The 24,627-nt window shown below is 39.5% G+C and overlaps 1 protein-coding gene across 2 annotated transcripts in view; it reads right to left on the bottom strand.

The window, feature by feature from the left end:
- The window catches only part of LOC109468728 (glycine amidinotransferase, mitochondrial-like), a 29,575-nt gene extending 5,958 nt beyond the window's left edge, over positions 1 to 23,617 (bottom strand). Inside the window, exons 1-2 of one of the 2 annotated variants that reach the window (XM_019767051.1) lie at positions 23,453 to 23,617; positions 2,475 to 2,699 (exon numbers count right to left, since the gene is read on the bottom strand). In XM_019767051.1, the coding sequence (XP_019622610.1) occupies positions 2,475 to 2,699; positions 23,453 to 23,509 (282 nt within the window). In that variant the 5' untranslated portion in view covers positions 23,510 to 23,617. Of the gene's footprint in view, positions 1 to 2,474; positions 2,700 to 10,595; positions 10,787 to 23,452 lie in introns of those variants that run through there. The other variant, XM_019767049.1, reaches the window with a different exon arrangement.
- Positions 23,618 to 24,627: the final 1,010 nt, after the last annotated feature.

Here is a 24,627-nt window from a genome sequence, read left to right as displayed (position 1 = left end):
TTCAGATTCTTTGGAAAAATCTTCAGATTTTCCCAGACTTTTGAAAAAAATCTTCATATTCTTTGAAAAATCTTCAGATTTTCAAGAAAATCTTCAGATTTTTTAAAAACATCTTCAGATTTTTCAATTTTCAATGACGCGTGACGACCCCCGCTGGGTGTCATTATGGTCTATTATGTGCCAAGGAAGGTTTCCACAAAATATCAACTTTATAAGTATAAGCTGTAAAGGGCTACAAACATTTGTCCAAAGTGCAATATTTTGTCCAAAATTAATCTGTAGGGTGTTCCAGAGTTATCAACCAAGGATTTAGGTGTTTGTTCAAAAACTCATTCTCAGCTGTTGCCATGCCCGAAGGTGGATGACAGATAACTATGAAGAGAGGAGACAAGAAAATGCTCTGATTTAATGTTTCGTTTCTTACTATGATGCAGTGATATGTGATGCTGGCTGTGTATATGTTATGTTCCCACTGAATTAAAACCATTTTTACAATGATTGAGTCAAAATTTTAAATTGTAGGAACCTTGTTTTTTCGGCCCAGCTTGTTTTTTTTCTTCGCCTGCTTGCATTAGATTTGGAGTCTGCGGAGGATGTCATCCATAAAATTTACTTGCTGTGGCCTGGCCAAAAATCCAGTGAAAACCGTGAAAAATCAGAGTTTTGAGCATCCGCAGTACGTTCTGCCTATGTTCTGTCCAATCAGCCCCTGACAGTGAAAGATTGTGTAACACAGGCTACAGCCTTGATAAATGCTTTCAGGATCTAAGAAACGTTCTTCGGAGTGTTGTAGGATTACACAAAATTGCTGCGCTGACGTCAGAGATGCTGCAATCGCCCGGTGCAGCGTATGACCTTGTCAGAACGTGTGCACGTCACTGTCAGTGTGACGAATATAGACACTGAGAAAAGCACACTCCACGGAGAGAACTTCACTTTACATCAAGGACAAATGCATAAGTCAAGCTATCAGCTCGGAGATTACTGAGAAGCATGAGTTGGGAGTAGTTTTCAAGTACATGCAGGTCACACAGGGCTCCAAATACTGGCACCTTAGTGCACCCAAAACTGGCACCTTAGTGCACCCAAAACTGGAGCTGTGCACCCATTTTTTCTGTGGGTGTACTGGTGCACCTAAATATTTTTGTAGGTATTTTTGTACATACCAAATGTAAAATAGTATTGCAGGATATTCTTGGCATCCAAGTGTCAGAAAAATAATAAAATCTTTGTTGTGGTACTTGTTTAAGATTTTGAAGTTAGCTCAGATTCAAGCTCAGAAGAGGAACAGTAAGATCTGTAATTAGGTTTTGTTTTATATGGTGCACCCAATGAAACTTTTGAGCATCTAATTTTTTAGGTTGGGTGCACCAGTGCACCTATTCCTAAAAATGAGTTTCAAGCCCTGAACTTGAAAGTTGGAAGTATATGATGGTAGTTTTCAAGTACATGAAATACATGTCTAAAAACAGGGTGCCCCTTACATTCTTAATTGTGGAGATATATTAGTAGACATAGCCTAAATCAAACACTGGTGCCAAATTACTTTTAACGTTTAACAATCTTTGACATATTTCCTAATTATTACTTAATTATTAGTTAAATACCGTATTTCCTAATTATTTGTTACTCCTTTCCTGTGGATTTGTTGATAGAAAAATGTTCCTTTTGTTACATTAAAAACTTTCCTTGGTGCTGAAATGCCATCATCTGGGCTAAAACAACCCAAATTCTGCAAACTTTTGTCTGTTCTTGCCCAAAATGATAAACTTATAAGCAATCAATCAATAACCTTTATTTAAACTGGTCCTGGTCGAGTCGGCAGTTTTTTTTTTAGGATCGATCAGGAAACAGGAAACACAACATTTTTTTTCCTAGGCCTTACGTTAGTATATCTTATAGAAATGAAAAAGAAGTGTTCTGAGTTCAGACTGTTGTAATTCCGTGTTGTTGGATTGTAAATGAACTGGTCTTTTGAGGAGCTTCATACTTTATTGTGTTGACTCCAGGGCTCGGAGTCAACAGGTCGGACTGCTATACTTCTAAGATAGGGGGGTTCAAAAACAGGACTGCTCTACTTCTAAGAAAGGCCCAGGTTTTCTGTGGTAGTGCACATATAGTTCACAGTGGGTTAGAGGGATCCTGGGTCCTACTAGGGTTTGGGTTGGCGTTAGGAAGGGCATCCAGCCGTAAAAATCTTGCTAAAAAAAGACTTGCACTTGAACTAGTTGAAGCAAGCACGTCTAACCCCCGTTTCGGGAAAAATTAGGTTAAATTTGGATTAAAGAGATTAAAAGTGGGTTCATAACATTGACCTTGACCTCCACAGTGAAGGGCGGGACACAGGCGCCCTCCACATGTCCTTCAAACAAAAACTTACCCTTAACTGTCTACCCTAAGATAGGGGGGTTATATAACAGGACTGCTCTACTTCTAAGAAAGGGGGGTTTTGTGTGGTAGTTCATAACACTGACCTTGACCTCCACAGTGAAGGGCGGGACACAGGCGCCCTCCACACGTCCAACAATCACCTCCTCCAGCGGGTCCCACTCGTTGTAGGAACAGACGGGGTTTTTCTTGGGGCTCTCGTCGGGTTTGGCATCTTCGGGCTTGGCGCTGTCTTCTTGGGCAAGGTCCTGCATGGCGACCTGGGTACTCTGGTGACGCACCCGGTCGCTGTGGACCGAACGAGACCATAGCTGCGGGGAAACAAGAAGAAAAGTGTTCACGTCAACTCATGTAGGTGGCACGGTGGTTAGGGGTTCTGGTTTCGAACCCCAGGCAACGCAACCTGGGTACTCTGGTGACGCACCCGGTCGCTGTGGACCGAACGAGACCATAGCTGCAGGGAAACAAGAACAGAAGTGTTCACGTCAACTCATGTAGGTGGCAAGGTGGTTAGGGGTTCTGGGTTCGAATCCCAGGCAAGCCCCAGTGTTGTGCCCTTGGGAAAGGAAGGCACATAACACCTTTTTATCAGTTGACTCAGGTAAACCTACTACTAGTACCTGTGCTAGGTTCAGTTAGGGACGTCCTCTAGGATAGGACATAAAGCCGAAAGTCACACAAAAAATACTTCTGTGAGCTCACTTATATGGAGTAAATACAATTGTATTCAAGTTTTCCTCCATGCCCTCTGCTTATATTATGTCCACTTGCTACATTTTCACCTTAAAGTCCTTCCCGCACCATGTGGTGCAGGGCGGTGCCCATCTCCGATTCAGCAGCCCTTGGGCCACACAGTTGTGCAATCACTACAGCAGGGGCTAGTCCGCTGGGAGTGGTGAGTGTTTAACTCCCATACTCTTTCCCAAATACTGAGTGCTAAGCAAAGAAAGCAGTAACTTCCATTTTTAAAGTATTTGGTGTACCTTGGACGGGGATTGAACTCACGACCTACCGAATGCAAGAAGAGCACTTGGCCATTGTACAGGTTTTCACCTTGAAATGTCCGAAAGCCATGGAAATAAATTGGACTGGCTAAATCTATTCCATCTGCTTTTTTCCAGACCTGAGTTCACACTGAAATACAGAGTCCCTTGTAGTCTGTTCTTCTATTCTGCTGCTTGGTATTCCATAGGTATGGCTTTTTAATCAAAGCCCACCATGTCCGTCAAGTCACCACACATCAGGGAGCAGGCTTTCAACCAGATTGTGAGCTTTTGGCCATGCCTGCAGGACTTTGATGTTGAGTTGAAACATGTAGTGATGGTAATCCAGGGTCTACGTGAGTGCAATCCTTATACAATTTCATATGAGGGCCTGCATGCCTTTTTCTGTGAGCTGTAGCAAGCCGGGCTAGAAATTAACAGTGTCCCGATGGCCAGTGACCACTAAGATTTTAGCTGGGACAAATAAAAAGGCAAACTGGGACACCTCGGGGACAATAGAAAGATAATCAACATCGGAATGTCAGCCCTTCTTTTGTTTGGTTCTGGAAAAAGCTCTCCAAAATTTCCCTGTTAGGGGCACTTTAGACTGACGACGGTTAAATAGTCGTACGAATGTTTATCGTCAAGATGTTGCCGGCGATGGTATTTTACAACCGTCTAAAGACGATCAAAATAGTCGCACGACGGTAATCCTCGAATCGTCGTCACTACCACCTCGGACCCTATCGTGCGATCCTTCAGCGGGGGGTCCGAGGAGGATTTTCCACCGTCTAAAGTGAACCGTCGCCGGCGAAGGAAGTGGGAGGTCATTGGCCTTATGCAAATAAGCCTGCAAGCGTTATTTCATGTCCAAGCACATCGCCAGTATCATTAAATGCCATCAAACCAAAGACTTTATATCGTCATACGTGTCTAGTACAATCCCCAGCCACCAATCGCTACTTCTCCGGTACGAACCGATCTGACGATTTTCCCGGCCAATATAGCCAGGCCGACGGCAGCACTGAACGCCGGGTTCAAACCCGGAGTATATTGCCCCGCTTGGTACATGTGCCTCATACCCCTTCTTTGCTGGGCACGAACTAGGAGTCTCATCCACAGAACAACGAGTTAAAAGCAGATTAAAAACAATCTTCTGCAGCATGCCGCGAAAAAAGGGGTTCTCTCGCCATTTTGAATTGGCGCGCGGCGTGCCCTCCTGCGCTGTGGGTGTCCTGGTCATGTGTCTAAAGTCAGCCGTCGCCCACAACGATTGTCGTGCGATCGTATACTGTCGTCAGTCTAAAGTCGGCCTTACTCTGCAATTATACCGCGCATGGAAGTCAGAACATAAGCAAAATAAAGCTGACTTCAAGTTCACTTGCTGAAAAACAGGTTGGGACAGTTCATCCTCACTTTGGGACAATTGAAATTTATTTTTGGGACAATGCTGGGACAATAGCAAAAAAAAGTTCATTTCGAGGCCTGAGTATGCCATTTAAATTCATCCAGCCACTATGATTTGACATTAAGTGGGAAATTCTTCGCAAAGCACGATTCATTGTTTTAATTCCACATACTAGCATGTTATTTGTCATCCTGCAGTCATCATTATATTAAGTGTTATTAAAAAATTATGTGTATCGTGTAATCGAATGCCAGATTGCCAAAAATAACAACAGAGAAAAATAGATGAACTGGCCCTATCCTGACTAGCGAGTCAAACCACCAAGCTATCCAAGAACCAAACAATTAAATTGGGACGACCTTAATAACTAAACTGGAGCAACAATAATAGTCTTATACACCAAGGGCAAAGAACACAAAGAGTACTTTTGGCAATGCTGACATCAAACACATGAGGGTATGATTAAGAGTAAAGAGGTCTTGTTTAAAGCTCCAGGCCTGACTGGGAGTTAATGCAGCATGAAATGAGCTACAAATTGTACTGGTGGTTGGTCAATTTATACTAAGAAAGTCTGGATGTAGGAATGACTAGCAATGAAGGAACAATTCACTGCACAGAAAGATTATTCTTGTATCTTTCGAGTGCTAGATGTGTGTGTGTGTGTGGGGGGGGTGCATTTCATGCCCGTAGCCAGGGGGGTTCGGACGACCCCCCCCCACAAGGCTTAAAGGTCCACTTTTTGGTCTACTTTTTATCTAAAGGTCCAAGATTTTTCTTGAAAAGATGGACTGATTTGTGTCACCAGCGAGGCTGGAATCGTAAGAAAACTGCTCACTTTGTCATTGAAAAAAGTTCTCTCTGATTTTTTCTATTAAATCCTCTAAAAAATGCAGGAAATGCCATTTCAGAAGGTTCATTTTTCAAAATTTTCTGGGGGAGCATGCCCCTGGACCCCCCTAGGAACCTCACGCCTTCGGCACTCGCCTCGCCACTACGGCACTCGCTGGTCCCTGATAGCAGTGGGAAGATCCCCCCATTTAAAATCCTGGCTACGGGCATGCGTTTTTAATGGTGGAAATGCATTTGATGGTCAATGAACAGGTTTGGCATTTGGCCGGGGGTAAGTTTTCAAAGTCCCAATGTTATATAGCCATTTGTCTTTCCGTCATTTGACAGAATTTTGTTGCTTATGATGGACAATTTTACCCAATCTATCATCTTTCAAGGACAAAAAGATATAGAAAGAGAATCATTAAACTAAGCAATATTTGCCCCTCAAAATTCAGAAAACAGTTTTGTCCGTTATTGAGTGGCAAAATTCTACCAAATGATGGAAAGACAAATGTTGGTTAGAACACTTAATGAACTCATAAATATTAACTCACTCGCACTGACATGGTGACAGAAGGGAGCTTGTGACAACATACGGAATCTGTCATCCATGTTGCCTAAAGTATTATCGTATGCATATAGCATATTACATGAATATTTTTTTCCTACTTGTCAAAATATTCAGTTACAAGTACTCTGCTTATATTATGCAACTGCTAGTCAGGTACTGTTACAGTAATGTCATTCATTTTAGCAGGGAAGGGAAAAACGTGACGAATTTTGACTGCAAAAGCAACACCACAAACATTTCAACTTTTGCAGTATTTTAATCACTTGAAATTTAGCGTATGCAAAAGCCTTTCTGTCTCATATGACAATATCAATATCACCAGTAATATACAGACAATACAAATGGCACAAAAATCATGTTTAGAAATATCTAACGGTAGCTTAGGCATAATTTTTTTTTCTTAAAGGCATCAAGTGCAGTTTTTAGGGCTTGGAAACCAGATTTTTCAAAGTCAATATTCTAGTTATTTATCTACATACTGAGTTGAAACCACCCTATCCCAGTGTACATTGACCCTCATGGTGCAAAAATATCCAAAATTCTGAAATTGTTACTGGAAGGGCCCTGGGCTGATTTATAGGGTACCACCCAGAAAATATAAGGACTTATTTTGGACCTGCAGTTTTAGATACCCAAAGTATGAAATACTGATTGAAATGTGCTAATGTGAAGCAGTATGTGTCAATATCACAAAGATTGCCTTATTCATCTAATATTTCCAGTTTTGCTGCTCTGAAATCGCATTGGATGCCTTTAAACAAGAGGCAACTCCAAGGGATAAATTTTAAATATCATGGGGCTTATCACATGTAGTCATATGAAGCAATGTCATTATGCATTCAATGCACACAACTAGGTATTATTTAAAGGCTGTACAGTGTACATGTATGTGGATATATATTCGACCACACACACCGTATCTAAAAAGGAAATCTTGTACCACTGAATCCCACATGGGACTACATACTGTAAATTACATTGCCTTCACTGTACTGTAGTAAAATTTCACAGTCTGAGGAAAATGGGTATTTTCACAAAGAAAGAGAGGGGGAGGGGGGCAGAAGACGAATGATTTGATAACGATGAGGCCACAGCAAGTAAATTTTATGGATGACATCCTCCGCAGACTCCAAATCTAATGCGATAGGGAAAAAAAAACAAGACGGGCTGAAAAAACAAGGTTCCTACATTTTAAAATTTTGACTCAATCATTGTACAAATGGTTTGATTCAGTGGCAACATCACATATACACAGCCAGCATCACATATCACTGCATCAATGTAAGAAACAAAACATTAAATCAGAGCCTTTTCTTGTCTCCTCTCTTCATAGTTATCTGCCATCCACCTTCCGGCATGGCAACAGACATCTTTGCCCATTTTCGGCATGGTGACCACTGTCAGAAGGCAACAATTTTTTTTTTCCAAAATTAGGCAAAAATTAATGCACGCGCTGATGTCATCCATAAAAAATTACTTGCTGTGGCCTACGTACCACGAAAAAATCAGGGATTACAGTACATAGTCAGGGGTATGTCATGTGAGTAGTTGATATGCCACCGATGTTGCCTGCAGGTATAATTCAGTCTGCTCCGATTATACATTCCAGAATGTTCAAGGCTTTCAAACGAAGGCCACAGCAAGTAATTTTTATGGATGACATCAGCGCGCACATTGATTTTTGCCTGATTTTGACCAAAAAAAAACCCCAAGAAATCTTGTTGCCCTCTGACAGTGGTCAAAATGCTGAAAATGGGCAAATACTGTATGTCTGTTGTCATGCCGGAAGGTGAATGGCAGATAACTGAAGAGAGGAGACAAGAAAATGCTCTGATTTAATGTTTTGTTTCTCACTTTGATGCAGTGATATGTGATGCTGGCTGTGTATATGTTCCCACTGAATCAAAACCATTTGTACAATCATTGAGTCAAAATTTGAGAATGCAAGAACCTTGTTTTTCGGCCCGCCTTGTTTTTTTTTGCCCGCTCGCATTAGATTTGGAGTCTGTGGAGGATGTCATCCATAAAATTTACTTGCTGTGGCATAAGCTTGCCTGTGGAGGGCCCAAAGCTGTATTGATTTTTGAACGGTTGTTTAAATCCATGCAGTACATCCTCTGTGCATTGGAGCCTAAGGTTCTGTTTAGTGTAAAGGGCACTGTCCGGTCTACCCTGGGTTTACCTTTTCTGATTTCTGCAGTGCAAAAATTAGGGCTCGAAATTCATTTTTGGGAATAGGTGCACTGATGCACCCAATCTAAAAAATTAGGTGCACAAAATTTTTTTGGGTGCACCATACAAAACAAAACATAATTACAGATCTTACTGCTCCTCTTCTGAGCTTGAATCTGAAATGGGAGCTAACTTCAAAATCTTAAATAATTACTACAACACAGATTTTATTATTTTTCTGACACTTAGATGCCAAGAATATCCTGTATTTACATCTAATATGTACCAAAATACCTACAAAAATCACCCACAGAAAAAAAATGGGTGCACAGCCCCAATTTTGGTTGCACTAAGGTGCACATGTACCCAGTATTTCAAGCCCTGAAACTGTACACTTTTTTTTAGAATAGAATAATAATTAATTTTTCTCAGTGAGGACATGGAGAAATCAAAATGGCTGCCAACTACATTTTAGGGATTTTTTCTTCAAATAATGCAGTAATGCATTACTTTATATCAATAGACATGAAAAGGTAAATTTTAGTCAAATTTTTGTACAATTTTGTGTTATGCCATAACTGGGTATATTTATTTCTGGATTGCCCCCAAAAAATGTTTCCAGCGGAAATGTATTGTGTAAATCTGTAAGAGATCAGTCCTATACACCAACACCTGATATAAAGAATAATAATTCTATATTTGTAAAATTATATTTCAGTCGTTACATCATAATTAACTGGGTATATTTATTTCTGAATTGCAAAAAAAAATGTTTCTAGCTGAAATGTATTGTGTAAATCCATATAACATTAAGAGATCAGTATTACACCAAAACCGGATAGAAAAATTATTCTATATTTGGAAAATCATATTTCAGTCGTTACATCATAATCAACTCTCAGCTGATGACCTCAATTGCCCAGTGTGGTCCATATATGAAGAGAACTGCTGCCATGCCGTTTAGTGGAGTCCCTCCCACCCAAATACTCCGGATGAAATTGATAGCGCACTGGTGTTATGGATAGGTGGTATCGGGTTATTTGTTGGCGCGAAAAGTGTGTGACCATACACGCAGCACTAAACAATGAGTTCACCATGCCACTAAGGCATGCTTTTGGGGGTGTCTATTATTACATGGAGTGTGTTGAATTTATCTGTAATGTATCCAGAACCGTGCTTTATCCAAAACCACGATTCTGGATAGTCCATGCATATCCAGAACTGTGTCTGGGGCAAACCTAATTGCTCTTGAATATGTGCAGTCAATTCATAACCGTGCCTGATCCTAACCCTAACCCTAACCCTAACCCATTCAGGCATAGAACTAGAAAGCATGGTTATGGATACAATATATAGTATCCTTCCTAGAAATAATGAAATGGTCTGTTAAATTATATGGAAGTACCTGTGTTTTTATAAAATAATTTTTGCGTAAGAAATTCTCGTCATGATTATCTGTTAATTAGTTTATTCACTTGAGTCTCTTAGGGGTAACCAAAAACCCTGTGACGTAATTCTATACATCTGTTCTGAAATAAATGTTACAAATATAGCCTTGGCAAAAGTGTGGGGTGCAAGAGAATCACTAAATAGGACAGAAATTGTCTATCGATCAAGTCTACATGCGTGGAATTTTTATGACTTCTCAGTTACACGCAACATTCTGATAGTAAGCCAGAACAAGTGTACATTAATACTGTATAAGCGTGCAGCCAAAGACAAATTGTCACATGTTCTAGTGCCAAAAAATGCAAGGAAATGATATATGTAAGTAAATTATCACCATATCACGAAGTGAGACAGTATATACATCTGTTATTGGTGTCAAAATGAATACGTTTGATGACATCTTGCCAAAACGTTTTGTTGACTGAGAAGCTTCCAAAATGATGAAAACAGTCTTCTTGTGAGTAGTAAGAAAAGTGGGAAATTAGTGTGAAAGTTTGGTTTGACTCTGATTTCTTTTATCGGTTGGTTCTGTATCGGATTCAGTGTGTACCCAGCTGAATATTATGTGGCAATGCCAACAGTAAAATGTTTTGTTCATTGACTAAGAAGCTTCCAAAATGTTGAAACAGTCTTCTTTTAAGTAGTAAGAAAAGATGCGTGATACACGAACTAGTGTGAAAGTTCGGTTTGACTCTGATTTCTTTTATCGGTTGGTTCTGTATCGGATTCGGTGTGTACTCAGCTGAATATGTGGCATTATTTGCCAACAGTAAAATGTGAAACAACGCCCTACCTTGTCTTGTCTAATATTCCGTTTGCAGATGGTACGAAGGCTCCTTGCCAGCATTAACAAACTCCTCTCCATTTTCTACTTTCTTGTATCTCCTTCTTTCCCTCAATGTTATAATTTTCAGACGTTGGACCCAAAACCACTCCTAGGCTGTTGCATTGAGTAGCGGAGCTATTAAAGCTGTGTGGGGTTGGGTTTCCAGACCTTTGGTCAGAATTCTTGTCTATAGTTAGATGACTGTTTATTCAGTTGCGATAGACAACTGGGAAGATAAGTTTCAAAGGCTCCATTTTTGTACCTTCAAAGAGATGATGCTCTGTCTACATAGGAAACAATGTACCACGACAATTTCCTACTTGCTCTCTGCGCTTCCGCGAAAATTGCATTCCGAATAAACTGTGACATTACGATGTACGTATTTGGCTCTCGTGTTAACTTTGTTTCTTCATTTTTTGCATTTTTTATAATAGGGCAAGATAATATTGATATTAGAATATTTAATTCATACTTTCGTGGTATAGATCTGCTTTATAACCACTCCATAGATGAAAGAATTGAATCCACAAAAATAATTAGAGTGACAATTAGATATAACTTGTGGATATCAAGATTACATGTTTGACAGCGAATGGACACATTGAAGAATTAATTATGGAATATGACACTACATGTATGATATTGATATTGTAGCCTGGCTAACTGGCCTTTTGAGACAAGCTCTCTCTAAAATAATGTGCTCTTTACACTTTATTTCTACTTAATTATAAGGAGCACATTGGCAAAACGTACTACGCCTGCACAAAACCTTGATTTTTCCCAGTTTTCGTTGGATTTTTGGTCAACGTTGCATTAGAATTTTGCCTGTTGCAGACGATATCTTTTCCAACATAACATTCGGAAACTACAGACCGAGTGTTATACGCGCGAATACGACTTATATAAGACGTTCTACCAAAATGCTATGCATGTGCATTACAGGTTTTGCGCAGTTGTAGTACGTTCTGCCAACATGCTTTTCTTGGGAGGGGGGCAATTCCAAAGAACTTTCAATGTTTACTGCACCAGTGCAGGTATTCAGAAAAAGGATTTCAAGTCCATTACCTCTAGCATTGAACATTGTTTTGATTTTTCCTGGTAACTCCAAACTGAGGTTCTAGAGCATGACAACCAGGTATTCATAGAATGTTGACGAGACTGTTGTGAAATGAGAAAAGAGTGAAAGTTTCTTGTTTGTTTACATTCTTCAAAGACGATAATGATATTTCACACGGGAATCACAGTTTTAAGATCTTGACAAGATAAACACATTGACCACTTGAGATGTTCATTTGTATGTGACCCCTAACCATTTACCCAACCGTGAACTGTTGTAGTTGACTGTGTACACTTCTATTCCTGGCTATGTAAACTAGGATAGCAAGTTTTAGCCTCCATAGCAGGCTTATAGAACTGGGGGTTTGGTGGTCTTCGGCTGTTTTCTGATTAGCCTCCGTAGCAGGCTTATAGAACTGGGGGTTTGGTGGTCTTCGGCTGTCTTCTAATTCAACCAGGCCGGCTATGTTGTCTATATGCAATCAGAAAATAGCACATAAAAGCTCCCAAAGACCCTGAAGACCCCAAAACCCCAGTTTTTGGCATGCTATGGAAGCTAAGCAAAGTTTGGAGCTGGTGCATTTTAGTGTATTGGGCCATCACACTATTATTTGTGACCACGACACTGACTCAAAACCTTACAAAACATAACAAAAGAAAGCCTGATAAAAAAACACCTAAAAAGAAGTCAAATATGAGCCGAATTCAAACCTCTGCTTGGAGAGTACCTAGAACCTTGGATCAGGACTCATTGGCCTTGCTACAAATTCTATTTGTTTTTCCTCCATAAACAGATACTATAAACACTTATAGGCGGGCAGGGGGAGGTCTTTTAGGGGTTTAGGGTCAATTCACACCTAGTTGAAACCTAGCATGGGGCAAGATTGCCTGTTTAGATAAATTAGTCCCCTTTGTTGATGTCTAATCATATCACCTCTGGTATGGGTTTGTTTGTTCAGTAAATCAGAATTAGTTACGGGTTAGTCAGTAGTACTGGGGGTTAATTAGAACCAGCATGCTAGCCTGTTGTTAACCTTCTACCTGCTGTGTAACCCATACCCAGTACAGATTTGATGCTTGATAGCTACCTTAAAAGGCTGAAGGTTAGGGAGTTTAGGCCACATCAATTTAATTTGTTGGTTTTTGGATTCACCTCTTCATTTTTTTCTGATTTGCAAAAAAAAAGAAAAGATTCTGCTTCTGACTCAACTCAAAAATGCTCAAATTTTGCCCCCAAGAGTTGAGGAAAGTTCTTTCTTCCTAGTTGTTACAGCTTTTCCATCAATCAATGCAGTGGTTTGATAAAGTTCAAAATTCATTGTTCAAATATTAACCCAGCCTTTTGTGTTGACTTCATGGCTCCTATTGTAGCATTTGGTGCTGTAATAAGATGCCTAGACCTGTTTTTGTTTTTATTTTTTCGCCCTGTCGCTTCATATTTCTTACGAAAAAAATCCGAGAATCAACAAATTAAATTGGCATGGCCTTATAATTCAACATATACATAGCATCTTACAAGTACTTGTTGTCAAGCTATCAATATTTCTTTTCCTGGGAAAATTCTACTTGAAGAATGTCCTACAAGATGGAATGGTTTGTGACAAATCTGTTGAAATATAAAGTCCAGGCATATAACTCCATATTTGAATTGCAGTTGTTAGAAAAGGGGACAGACGAAAATCTCTGGAATTTGTTGGTAGCATCAGGGATTGTCAAAAAAGTTATAGTGAAATTGGAAGGATAAAAAATTCATCTTTCAAAGGTAGAGAATGGCTTGTACATTACACACATTTTGTACCAGAAATTCTTTCCCAAAATTCCAAATTATGGAACAACAAAGAAATGATAGTCAAGGGCCTCCCTGGTGGTCATTTAAAAGGCAGCCCTGAGAGCTCAATATCTAAAATACTTGACCTCCCAAATACTCCAATCTAGCATGCACCTGTCAGCAAACGGGGGCTCTCCAGGGGGTTTCACAGATACCTCTTCTGGAGTTTAGCTGGTCTCTTACCACAATCATGAATTATTTTTAGGGTAAGTTTTGTGAGTTATAAAAGCTTGCCAAGTGTGACATTAAGATTTACCAAGATGGAATTATGCTCTAAATTTTTCAATTATGTCGCAATCAGTGTTGCGGCCATTCTGAATTTTTGTCCGTCAAAGATGACAGTTTGGGCAAAATTTTTGTCCATTATGAGCGGCGAAATTCTGTCACAAAAATACAGATGCCAGCTAGAGCACAACCGTCCAAAATGATGCTTTTATTAACAAGTCCAAAGCAGTATTATCTATATACATGTATATACTGGGTAGAAATTATTTTGTACAAGTCTAATGCCTTCATGCGATCTAGATCTTGACCTCATGCAATCAAGGCCGACTTCAAGTTCAGATTCCATTTGGGCACACATCCCTACAGATTCAAGGTCAGGGTCACCAATGCCATGAATGTGAAGATAGCAAGGCCAAGTTTGGTGATCAGAGAACCCTCGGAATCAAAACATTTTTTTTGGTAGCATTGAACTATTGTTAGCTCAGGTATTTACTTTTTTTACTTCAGGGCTCAAAATACTGGGTGATATTTTCTTAGGTTTTACGTATGTAAAGATATTAAATGTATGGTAGTTACAGCAAGTGTCAGGAAAAATTATACAATCATTGTTATAACACTTTTCTTGAAATGAAACATGATTTTAGTTTTTGCTGACATTCTACTTATTTTATCTTGTATGGTGAACCTAAAATATTTTTTGTGCACCCAATTTTTTAGGTTGGGTGCACCAGTGCATCTATTCCCAAAAATGAATTTCGAGCCCTGTACTTGCATTTAATTACTGTAGTGTAGTGATTTGAGTCCTGACATGCCACCAATCTTGTGCCCTTGGGAAAGGCACTTTACACGACTTTCCCCACTTAACTCAAGTGAAAATGAGTATTGTCTGTCCTGTATTTGTTTCTATGTGTGGGACACAACACCAGCAACAGCTGCCTTTGTCCCACGTGTATTGCAATGTTTCAATAAATCAAAATCACATCATTTTAAAGGCTTGAACCCCACAATAAAACTGTGTTAAACAAGATTAAATAAATTTTGTATTCAGAGGAGAAAGGAGACAGTTTTGTTGAGTTTTAATGGCACTCAAGAAGAAATTTCAGGACTGCAAAACTGGATTTTCAAAGTCAATTTTCCTTTTATTTTTTTAATGTAGTAAGTTGAATCAAACCTATCCCAAAGGACACTAATATTTGTGAGGCAAAAATGAGATGCCGCTCATAGAAATAGGCATGCAGACCCAGGCATCCAATGTAGTTTTTAAGGCTTGGAAACCCGATTTTTCAAAGTCAATATTCTAGTCATTTATCTACATACTGAAACCACACTATCCAAATGTATATTGACCCTCATGGAGCAAAAATTCCCAAAATTCTGGCAGAAAATGGTTACTGGAAGGGCCCTGCGCTGATTTTTAGGGTACCACCCAGAAAATAAGGGAATCATCTTGGGGCTTGTTTCTGCCAAAGAATGAAATACTTATTAATGTGCTAATGTGAAGCAGTATGTGTCAATATCACAAAGATTGCCTTACTTAAAATATTTCCAGTTTTGCTGCCCTGAAATCGCATTGGATGCCTTTAAATTCACAGCCTCAACAAAAAAATATACCAGCCTCGGCTAACGATTATGCGTCTTTTATTGCAGAAGTAGCAGCGTATATCGTGCACTGCCATGCGTGAGCATCATGTTAATTCAGCAATAGTTCGTGTATTAACTTTCAAGCCAGCATTATCTTTTAAAGCACACTCACTCTATGTACTTAAGCCACATGGGAGTATGGGTTCCACAGGGATGGGTAGAAACCTTATATATTCAAAAGATTTGACGTTTTTAGTGTATGTTATATAATGTGGTATCAACTTTGTAAAGGCACCCAAAGCGATTTCAGGGCAGTATCGGCTGGGCATGTATCGGATTATTACCTCCGGGGGAGGAGACATCCTTCCGCGGGTTTTGTGAGAGATGTAGATTTTCATGTTCGCAGCTGTTTCTCGCGTTTTGGTGGACGGATTCTTTTGAGACTCGCTATATGTTTTGCTATTGGGCTGCAGATGATGCACGTTCTTTTGTTTTTATTGTATAATTATGTGTTTTTAGGTGTGAAAATGGCGCCTTTTGGTGGCCCCAAAACACCCCTTTGAGTGTGAAAGTGGTCGCGACCGTTGACCTTTGGCGTGTGTAAGCTATTCTCGGTCTGGTCCACGTATATGACCCCTCACACAGAGGGGTGTCCGGTCTTGATAAATTCTTTGTTTAAAACCCTATATGAAAATATACAATAAAAAGCCCGGAGGTATAAAATCTCAGATTTTACTTGTTTTTATTGTTGAATTCGATTTAAACTTAGGAAAACACATTTTTAACATTTCTCCCTGCTGCCTAATTATAACCCTGTATCCAATAGAGAATTCGTAACCAACTAACAATCTACATTTTTAGCAAATTCTTAAGAAATGAAGCTGCAGTGAAAAATAACAAAACATGAAAATTATAACTGAAACAAGCCAGGAGCCCCATACATCTACTTGGAGAATACTTCATCACCAGGATGTGATAATCATCATCAGTTGACATCTGCACTAGATGATAAATTTATCAACCTTATCATGGACCTCCATGATCTGATCTGCCTGGTTAGCTTTCACCCATCCATTAACTGATAAGGCCACAGCAAGTAATTTTTATGGATGACATCAGCGCGCGCATTAACTTTCGCCTGATTTTGGAAAAAAAGGAGAAATTTTGTTGCCTTCTGACAGTGGTCACCATGTCGAAAATGGGCAAAGATGTCTGTTGCCATGCCGGAAGGTGGATGGAAGATAACTATGAAGATAGGAGACAAGAAAAGACTCTGACTTAATGTTTTGTTTCTTCCTTTGATGCAGTGATATGTGATGCTGGCTGTGTATACGTGATGTTCCCACTGAATCAAAACCATTTGTACAATGATTGAGTCAAAATTTAAAAATGTAGGAACCTTGTTTTTTTCAGCCTACCTTGTTTTTTTTTGCCTGCTCGCATTAGATTTAGAGTCCGCGGGGGATGTCATCCATAAAATTTACTTGTTGTGGCCTAACAGAAGGGCTTTTACTGAGCAATCTTATGACCTTCACAATCACATGCAGTCCTCTAAACCCACCCACCACCAGGTACCATGTCATCTACTGCAGTACTCAATCTTCCTTATCATGGTATGAGGATTTTTACCAGCCTATTCTGATGTAACACAAGAATTACTCAAACACATTCACATATATGTACAATGTACTACTAGTATATGGTGACGGGAGCAGGGCAGACCATGAAATTGCAACATTATGTAACCCAAAACGTCAACAAACCATGTCATTGGTCAGGTCAGAGGTCACTGTTTGGAGAAGAAGAAGAGGAAATTGAGCAAAAACAATATGTTTCTAATGTTTGCTCCTACTCTCCAAGCAGAGGTTTAGGCTTTGGGTTATTTTTGAGATGGGAAACTGCTGCAAAATCTAACCATTTCTAGGTCTCATCAACACCTATCCACCTATCAAGTTTCATAACAATCCATCAAAAGGTTCTTGAGTTATGGTGCTAAACCACACACACACACACACACATACACACACACACACACACAAACACACACACACAGACAGACAGACACTACAGAAAACAAAACCCTCTTGGCGAAGGTAAAAATATGGCAAGGCAGATAGCTTGTGGTATCGTGGGCATGCCAAATGCTTGTTCGGCTGCATCTGGGCAATCATGTTATATTGATGTCACTTTAGGTGCAAAGTGACGAAGCAGGGATGCCTGCTGTATGCTCCAGAGGATGTTTGAATTGCAACTGTCAAAGCAACATCTTGTCATGTATTCACTGTTTCCCCATTCCCAGGATGCATAGCGCCAGTGCAGGCCGATATACAATATAATTTTAATGCTAATTAGCTTTTTTGCATTTTTTGTGGTGTTTTAGCATTTTATCTTCTAATTTAGGCAACTTACTAGATCTACAGGTTGAATCTGACAAGAAACAGAGTGTGAAATTCTTGTGTTTTTCCAGTAAACATGGAATATGTGGTTTATTCTTCAGTGGTAAGGTTATACCGTCTGTCAATAAAAAAAAAGGAGATACTAGTTCCTGAAATAATTTAACAGATCTTAAATATTTAGCAAGCAGCCCTACTATTTCAGATTCAGGCATAAAAACACCAAAGGAACACATCATTCCTACCCCCTGAAGCTATGCATGCTGGGAATGGGAAAGCCTCTTGAGACTTTGCTCTCCAGATATTCCCACCGACCGCAATTTATTGCATTAGCAGGAAACAACGCAGCAGTCAGTCTCCAATGCCACCATGGGAAACAACATCATTGCTGCGGAAATCAGTAATCTCACAGGCATATCTAAGATCTTAATGGGTACACGTTGCCTCAAACGACCTTTCTATGAGGGTCTGCATGGGGGGATCCTGGAAATGCATAACAGTAAATTCAGGCAGACAGGAAACAGTGCCGTGTACCTAAACCCATGTTCAGGTCCATGTCCATATTCAAGTCCAGAGGTTTAGGTACACAGCACTACAGGCAAGGCTAAACAGTAAATTAGGTTGTTTTTGTATTTAGGCTTTGGGGCAACTTCTTTGGAATGTTCTTCCATATTCATACTACGGACCTTGGAGGCTCCGTTTCAGGGGCAATCTGGCATTCAACTATGTGGTACCAAGGACATTATATAATGTACTTGCCAATAGAAAGAATTTTTCTGTATCGCTTTTAAATTCAGGACAACAGACAATGTGCTATGTGAAATTCAAATGACCAATTACACTTACACAAAGAACTTCCCAACAACACTTTTAGTTTTACAAATGTTGAATTAAGTAGTCAGTCTTCTACAATTAACTGTAGTGTAAAATAAAATGGCTTGCTATGGCTTACAGAAAACTGCATGCAGACCCTCTTCTATGCAAAACATGAGGTGGTTGAATAAAAATATGATTTATTTGTCCTTTACTCTGCTGTTGGTAGTTTATAAGTAAGCTATGACTATTGTTTTCACCCAATAAAACGTGACTGAAGAGTTTACAGTGCGTTAAGCCTCTGTTTATTGTTTTTTTCCTAGGAGATAGATTTTATAGATACTTTATACCTTTCATGCAATCAACTTATCAAGGTTTTAAAAGCAGCTGCTTGTAAAGTATAAAGTATAAAGTATTAAGTTCTGTAAAGCGTAGAAGCTTTCAGACGATATCCACCATCTTTCTTTATTTAGTCTTCTCAGAAATTATTTTTTTGCAGAGCATTTTTTGTATGGCTGCATGGAAAACTTTTTTTAGTGTTTGATCTACTTGAAGAAAATAATGACGGACGCCTGAGAGATGATTATGAGTAATTAGGAAGATAATTAGGAATATCCCCCCTGCGTTGGTTAATGATAGTTTTCAGGTGAAAAGGACTCATGTAGCTATAGGGGGTCACCCTGACATGTCAGGTCGATAACTTTTAAACTCTACAAAACGCAGTTAAGGCTTGAATAAAGACACTATTTTTACACCACTAGGAGCCAACGTTTTGGTAACTGTCTGTTACCTTCCTTGAAGGGCAATTCTGACTGGTACAAGTTGCTTGCAAATGAAGGAGTGTTTGGGAGTATGCCCCCCTGGGAAATATTGGATTTTCAGGCCTTCAGAAACGAAATTTCCCCCATTTTGAGACCAGGCATGGCAAGTCATGGGGTTTTACTTTAGAGTAGTTCTTAGTGGTCCTTTGGATGTTTGTATATTTTTGCCCACGATTTCTGTCGTTTTTTTGGTAGATTGATGATTTGGTAGATTGGTAGATTGCTTTAAAAATTCATGTTTACTAGTAGATGTCACAAATTATCGGACATCACCACAGGTGGTTTAGAATTTTATAATGACGCTAACTAATGTGCTATCATTGCCCTAAATGATATATGTGGCACCTGTGTCGGGCCTATGTTTAATTGTAGGTTTGGAGGATATTTCTCTGATTTATTTGACATTTATTGTGTTTGTGTTGGTTGTCCCCCTTTCAGCCATCCTGACCTCTAGGTCACATAAACGACCTTTTACTTTAAGGTCATCAAACTTCTATAGATATCAAATCCTGACATTTTGATGAGCCGCCAAAATTAATGCCAAATTTTTCACACCTTTTAGGCTAAAAAATTGGAGTCACCATTTATCGTATTATTTTTCCACCGACTATTAATTTTCTTGATCTTTCAATTGTAGTGCTTTTGTGTATCACTCTATCGGCCTTACATATACGAGGGCCTGCAAGAGGGGGTAGTGATTACGAATTACGCAAAATTTTCGCCGCCTATTACGAATTACGTTAAAGTCTCAGAGTTGATTACGACTTTACGATTTGCGGCTAATGTGCAATTACGAATTACGTTGATTTTTGCGGAGGCTGCCTACGAATTACGAAGTCTAAAACGGCCTGATTACGCCTTACGAAAAAGGGCTTGCAGGCCCTCATATACTTGAAATCTAAAAAAAAGTGGTTTTTGTGGTGACCCATACTTCCTACATTCTAAGTGGTGCAGGTAAAATTTGGTGCAGGTAATTTTCAATATGTTACTGTACCAGTATAGAAATTTGCCACCCCATAAATACAACAATCCAACAAAAATATTCCCAAAAGTCTTCAAGTCAATTTACCGTTAAACCTCAATAATCCTGCTGAATTTACCATTACACATGCGGCTTTGCTAATTTTACCAATACTGTACAATAGTAACTAGTGTTGTCAGAATCCCCCCACCCAGATATTCATCTAGAAAACCGGTTTGGGCTGGTTGACATTGGGTTGGGCTGTGGACTAGCCAGAGGCTCTTTAAAGGCATCTAACGCAATTTCAGGGCAGCAAAACTGGAAAAATTTTGAATAAGGCAATCTTTGTCATATATTGACACATACTGCTTCACATTTTAGCACATTTGAATCAACATTTCATACTTTGGGCATTTAAAACTGCAGAAACAAGCCCCAAGATTAGTCCTTTATTTTCTGGGTGGTACCCGGTACCCTAAAAATCAGCCCAGGACCCTTCCAGTAACCATTTAAATTTTTAAGTCAGAAATTTGCTCCATGAGGGTCAATATACATTGGGACAGTGTTGTTTCAACTCAGTATGTAGATAAGTGACTACAATATTGAGTTTGAAAAATCTGGTTTCTAAGCCCTAAAAACTGCAGTATCCCCCCATGCAGATACTCATCTAAAAGACTGGTTTGGGCTGGTTGAAATTGGGTTGGAGCCAACACATTGTAACAGCCATACTCAGCACTGATCTTACAAATGTCATTACCTTACAAAAATCCTGGAAGAAAAGGAGAACAAAGAAAAAGCAACAATGATGGCATTTTCTTCAAGTTCAAAGGAATTTGCCCAACCCAAAACTTAGACTTAAGGCCTTTTCAACTCTTATAACCTGTAGAGGTAACACCTGGACAGAAGTCTACTATTCAAGATGTTACACAGTTTTTTTAGTCTTTAAACCCAAAGAGTGCAGTGGTGGGTAATTTATTAGGCGTTGTCAAAAATCCAGACATCTGTTAGGCTTATTCAACATGATGACAACTCTACATGTACCAACATGTGCAGGCCAGATGCTGTTTATTTGTCAATGGACTGATGCCTAAACAACACAAGAAAAGTGACACCCAAAACCCTTTGAGTTCTGGTTAGGCCACAGCAAGTAATTTTTATGGATGACATCAGAGTTCACATTAATTTTTGCCTGATTTTGGAAGAAAAAAAAAACGAGAAATTTTGTTGCCCTATGACAGTGGTTAACATGCCGAAAATGGGCAAAGATGTCTGTTGCCATGCCGGAAGGTGGATGGCAGATAACTATGAAGAGAGAGGAGACAAGAAAAGGCTATGAATTAATGTTTTGTTTCTTACTTTGATGCAGTGATATGTGACGTTGACTGTGCATATGTGATGTTCCCACGGAATCAAAACCTTTTGTACAATGATTGAGTCAAAATGTTAAAATGTAGTAACCTTGTTTTTTTTCGGCCCGTCTTGTTTTTTTTTTCGCCCGCTCGCATTAGATTTGGAGTCTGTGGAGGATGTCATCCATAAAATTTACTTGCTGTGGCCTTATTTTAGCTGCTGAGTCAATGGTTTTCTCATGCATCAAAGCTCATACTAATCTGTAAACAACAATGTGATCTTTTGTAAACAGAAACGACAACAAGAACAACAACAGAAAAGATCCCAAAAGATCCACTTCTTCTATTCTGAAATATTTGGTGCCGGTGGTATATTTTGGTTGTGTTTGGCAGGATTTTGAGTTTATCTTTTGTGATTGTTATTGTGTTTTTGTGGTCAGTTTCATTAGTTTTGTAAACATCACTTATGCTGTTTTTCCGGACACAGTCAATTGACCACAAGAAAAGTCAGTTGACCACAAGAAAATGTTTTGTAGAAAGTTAAATATGACATATTTGTCACTGGCTTTTGGGGCAAAATAATGAGTAAAAAACAACATACATTTTGGTATATCTTTTGGACTATTCCATTTTAAACTGTGGGGAGGAGGGCAGTAGAAAATATTTCTCTATAACCCTTTTCTTTTTCCAAATGATGTTCATACATGGAGTTCGGAAGAAATTAGAAACCAGTACAAATGCATTAAGAACCCAAAAAAATATAGCACCATTTTTGTAACAGCAAAACAGGACAGTGACCTACTAATAAGTAATCTTATAATTGCAGACGGATATCAGTTCTTTCAAAGGGTATAATTAGCTAGATTTCTCTTTTGTTGTATTTTCTTTCCATGACACAGTTATGTCTAAGACTCTAGAGCATAGCAACCAGTGTAAACCAAACAAAAACGAAAGCATTTCCTCCTTTAAAATCTTTAAAAGCTTGTCTAATATTGCAAGTTGGGTCTTGGGAAGTATCAAAGAATAAATGAGCTGCTTGCGCGAACCAAAGAACAAAAAGGTGACCCAGAGGTCACTGAGCGTCAAAAGGCAAAGAAACCCCCGCAAACAAAAAAGAAATACCCACAATTGCTTCGCTCTACTTGCTGACCCAAATAAGTCCGTCTACTAACGGAGTTACCTCTCTTTATACTGTCTTAAGACATTTCACACACTTAACGTGAAAGATCACTTGGTTCAACACTCAAGAAGTCAAGTAACGCACGACGCCGAAAATAACCTTGACGCCGCTTCTTAAAATCTTTTAACGTAAAATCTTTCCAGTATTAAGGAATTGTGTTCTTGTGTAGGGTCACTTCATCTGAATGGATCTAAATGGTAATTTTTCCTCGCTGGCAGGAAGTATTTATGAATACGAGGAATATTCATTGCCTAATAGAAAGGCCAACGGATCGTAATGGTCATGATGTCGGCACATGTGGTAGCGCCGTACCGCGTAACGAATCATATGTCGCCCCCCGGAGGTCTTATTTCTCCACGAAAACTCGGCAAACCCTGGCTTTCCTTCACATAAACCTGGGGCATACACGGTTCTCAATAAGCAGACGTAATTCTTAGGAAAACTAACGGGCTGGTACACAGAAAACGTGACAGAATTTAAGGCAAGGGGACCAGGAAATTTTAAGGTTTTCCAATATGCGGTTACGTTTAATATATAACGGATATATTGTGTAACGTTATACGGCGTTAGCAGACTCTCTAGCCGGCCTAGCGGGAAGAAAAGGCGGAGATTCTCACCTCCTTCACGGCCTCTCGGCCTCGGCAGCCCCCACGAAAGATCCTGACGAGCAGCATAGTCAGTGTCGGTAGTTCAGCCGGAGAATCTTGCCTTTGCCTTTGGCAGAAACTGAACACCAATGGATCCTAATGGTCCGGCGGTTCCCTTCAGCGGCCTCCCTCCCCACGGATCAGTACCGCCCCTTTTGGCGGGAAAGCCTCTGATCTACGGCATCTGATTGGTCGCCGCAGCTATCGAAAGAAGGTACAATATTACAAAAATAATAATAAACAAATAAAAAAGGTAAGTCAGCTGCTGATACACTATAGCCAACAACAGAGCCACCAATTCAATGTATTGTCTGCATTTTCCACACACACAGGCTATGTCATAATACAATATTTCAATTTCAAAATCAAAACCCAAAACGTTTGATTTTAACAAGGAGGTTTGATTTTAAACCTCCTGGATAAGAAATATACATTATTTTTCATCAATTCACGCCAACATCCATATCTTCAGTTTTCATCTCATTGTAAAAACAACATAATTGGGTGCAATTTTGGAGCAAAATTGCTAAGTTATAATTTACATTCCTAGGTAGGGTGGAAAGCAGGGTGGGGAGGTACATTTGTCCATTCTCTTTACCAAACACCCTCCCTGTGGTAACTTGGAAGGCACCAGAAAAGGGCACGTTCAATGTTACTATACGGCTGCCAGTACGACATGAATAATTCCATAAGGGGACAAATTCCATACCAACCGGCGTCGGTGCCAAGCAAAATCGATTTTAAATCTAACGTGGAACGTTTTTTAAACCCGGGCCTACGTGAGGGTAGGCACGTGTAATTATTTTCGCGCCTTTGTTCCCAAAGTTATGTTGAGTGTCAAAGACCAAAGTCTAAACGTTGTTCGCCAAAGGCTATTCTATAGGAAATGACAGTGTACATGCGGTGTTATCAGGCGGAAAGGCCAAATTAGGCCAAGGGACAAGCCAAAAAGTATAATCGGGCAGTATGAGAATAAAATAAAAAGCGACCAAGCTTAAGAATGCGACGCATTTAATGAATATTTGGTTCCGTTAGCGTTGACTGGCAAGAAACAGGACTTTTATAACCACTGCATACAGCAGCAAGTTATGTTGAGTGTCAAGGGCAGCAAAGTCTAAGTTGCTCGCCCAAGGCTTTTCTAGGAA

Source organism: Branchiostoma belcheri, unplaced genomic scaffold, assembly GCF_001625305.1.
Source record: "Branchiostoma belcheri isolate BF01 breed outbred unplaced genomic scaffold, Haploidv18h27 scaffold2, whole genome shotgun sequence".
NCBI classification, from domain to species: domain Eukaryota; kingdom Metazoa; phylum Chordata; class Leptocardii; order Amphioxiformes; family Branchiostomatidae; genus Branchiostoma; species Branchiostoma belcheri.
This window is presented reverse-complemented; position numbering and strand designations above follow the sequence as displayed.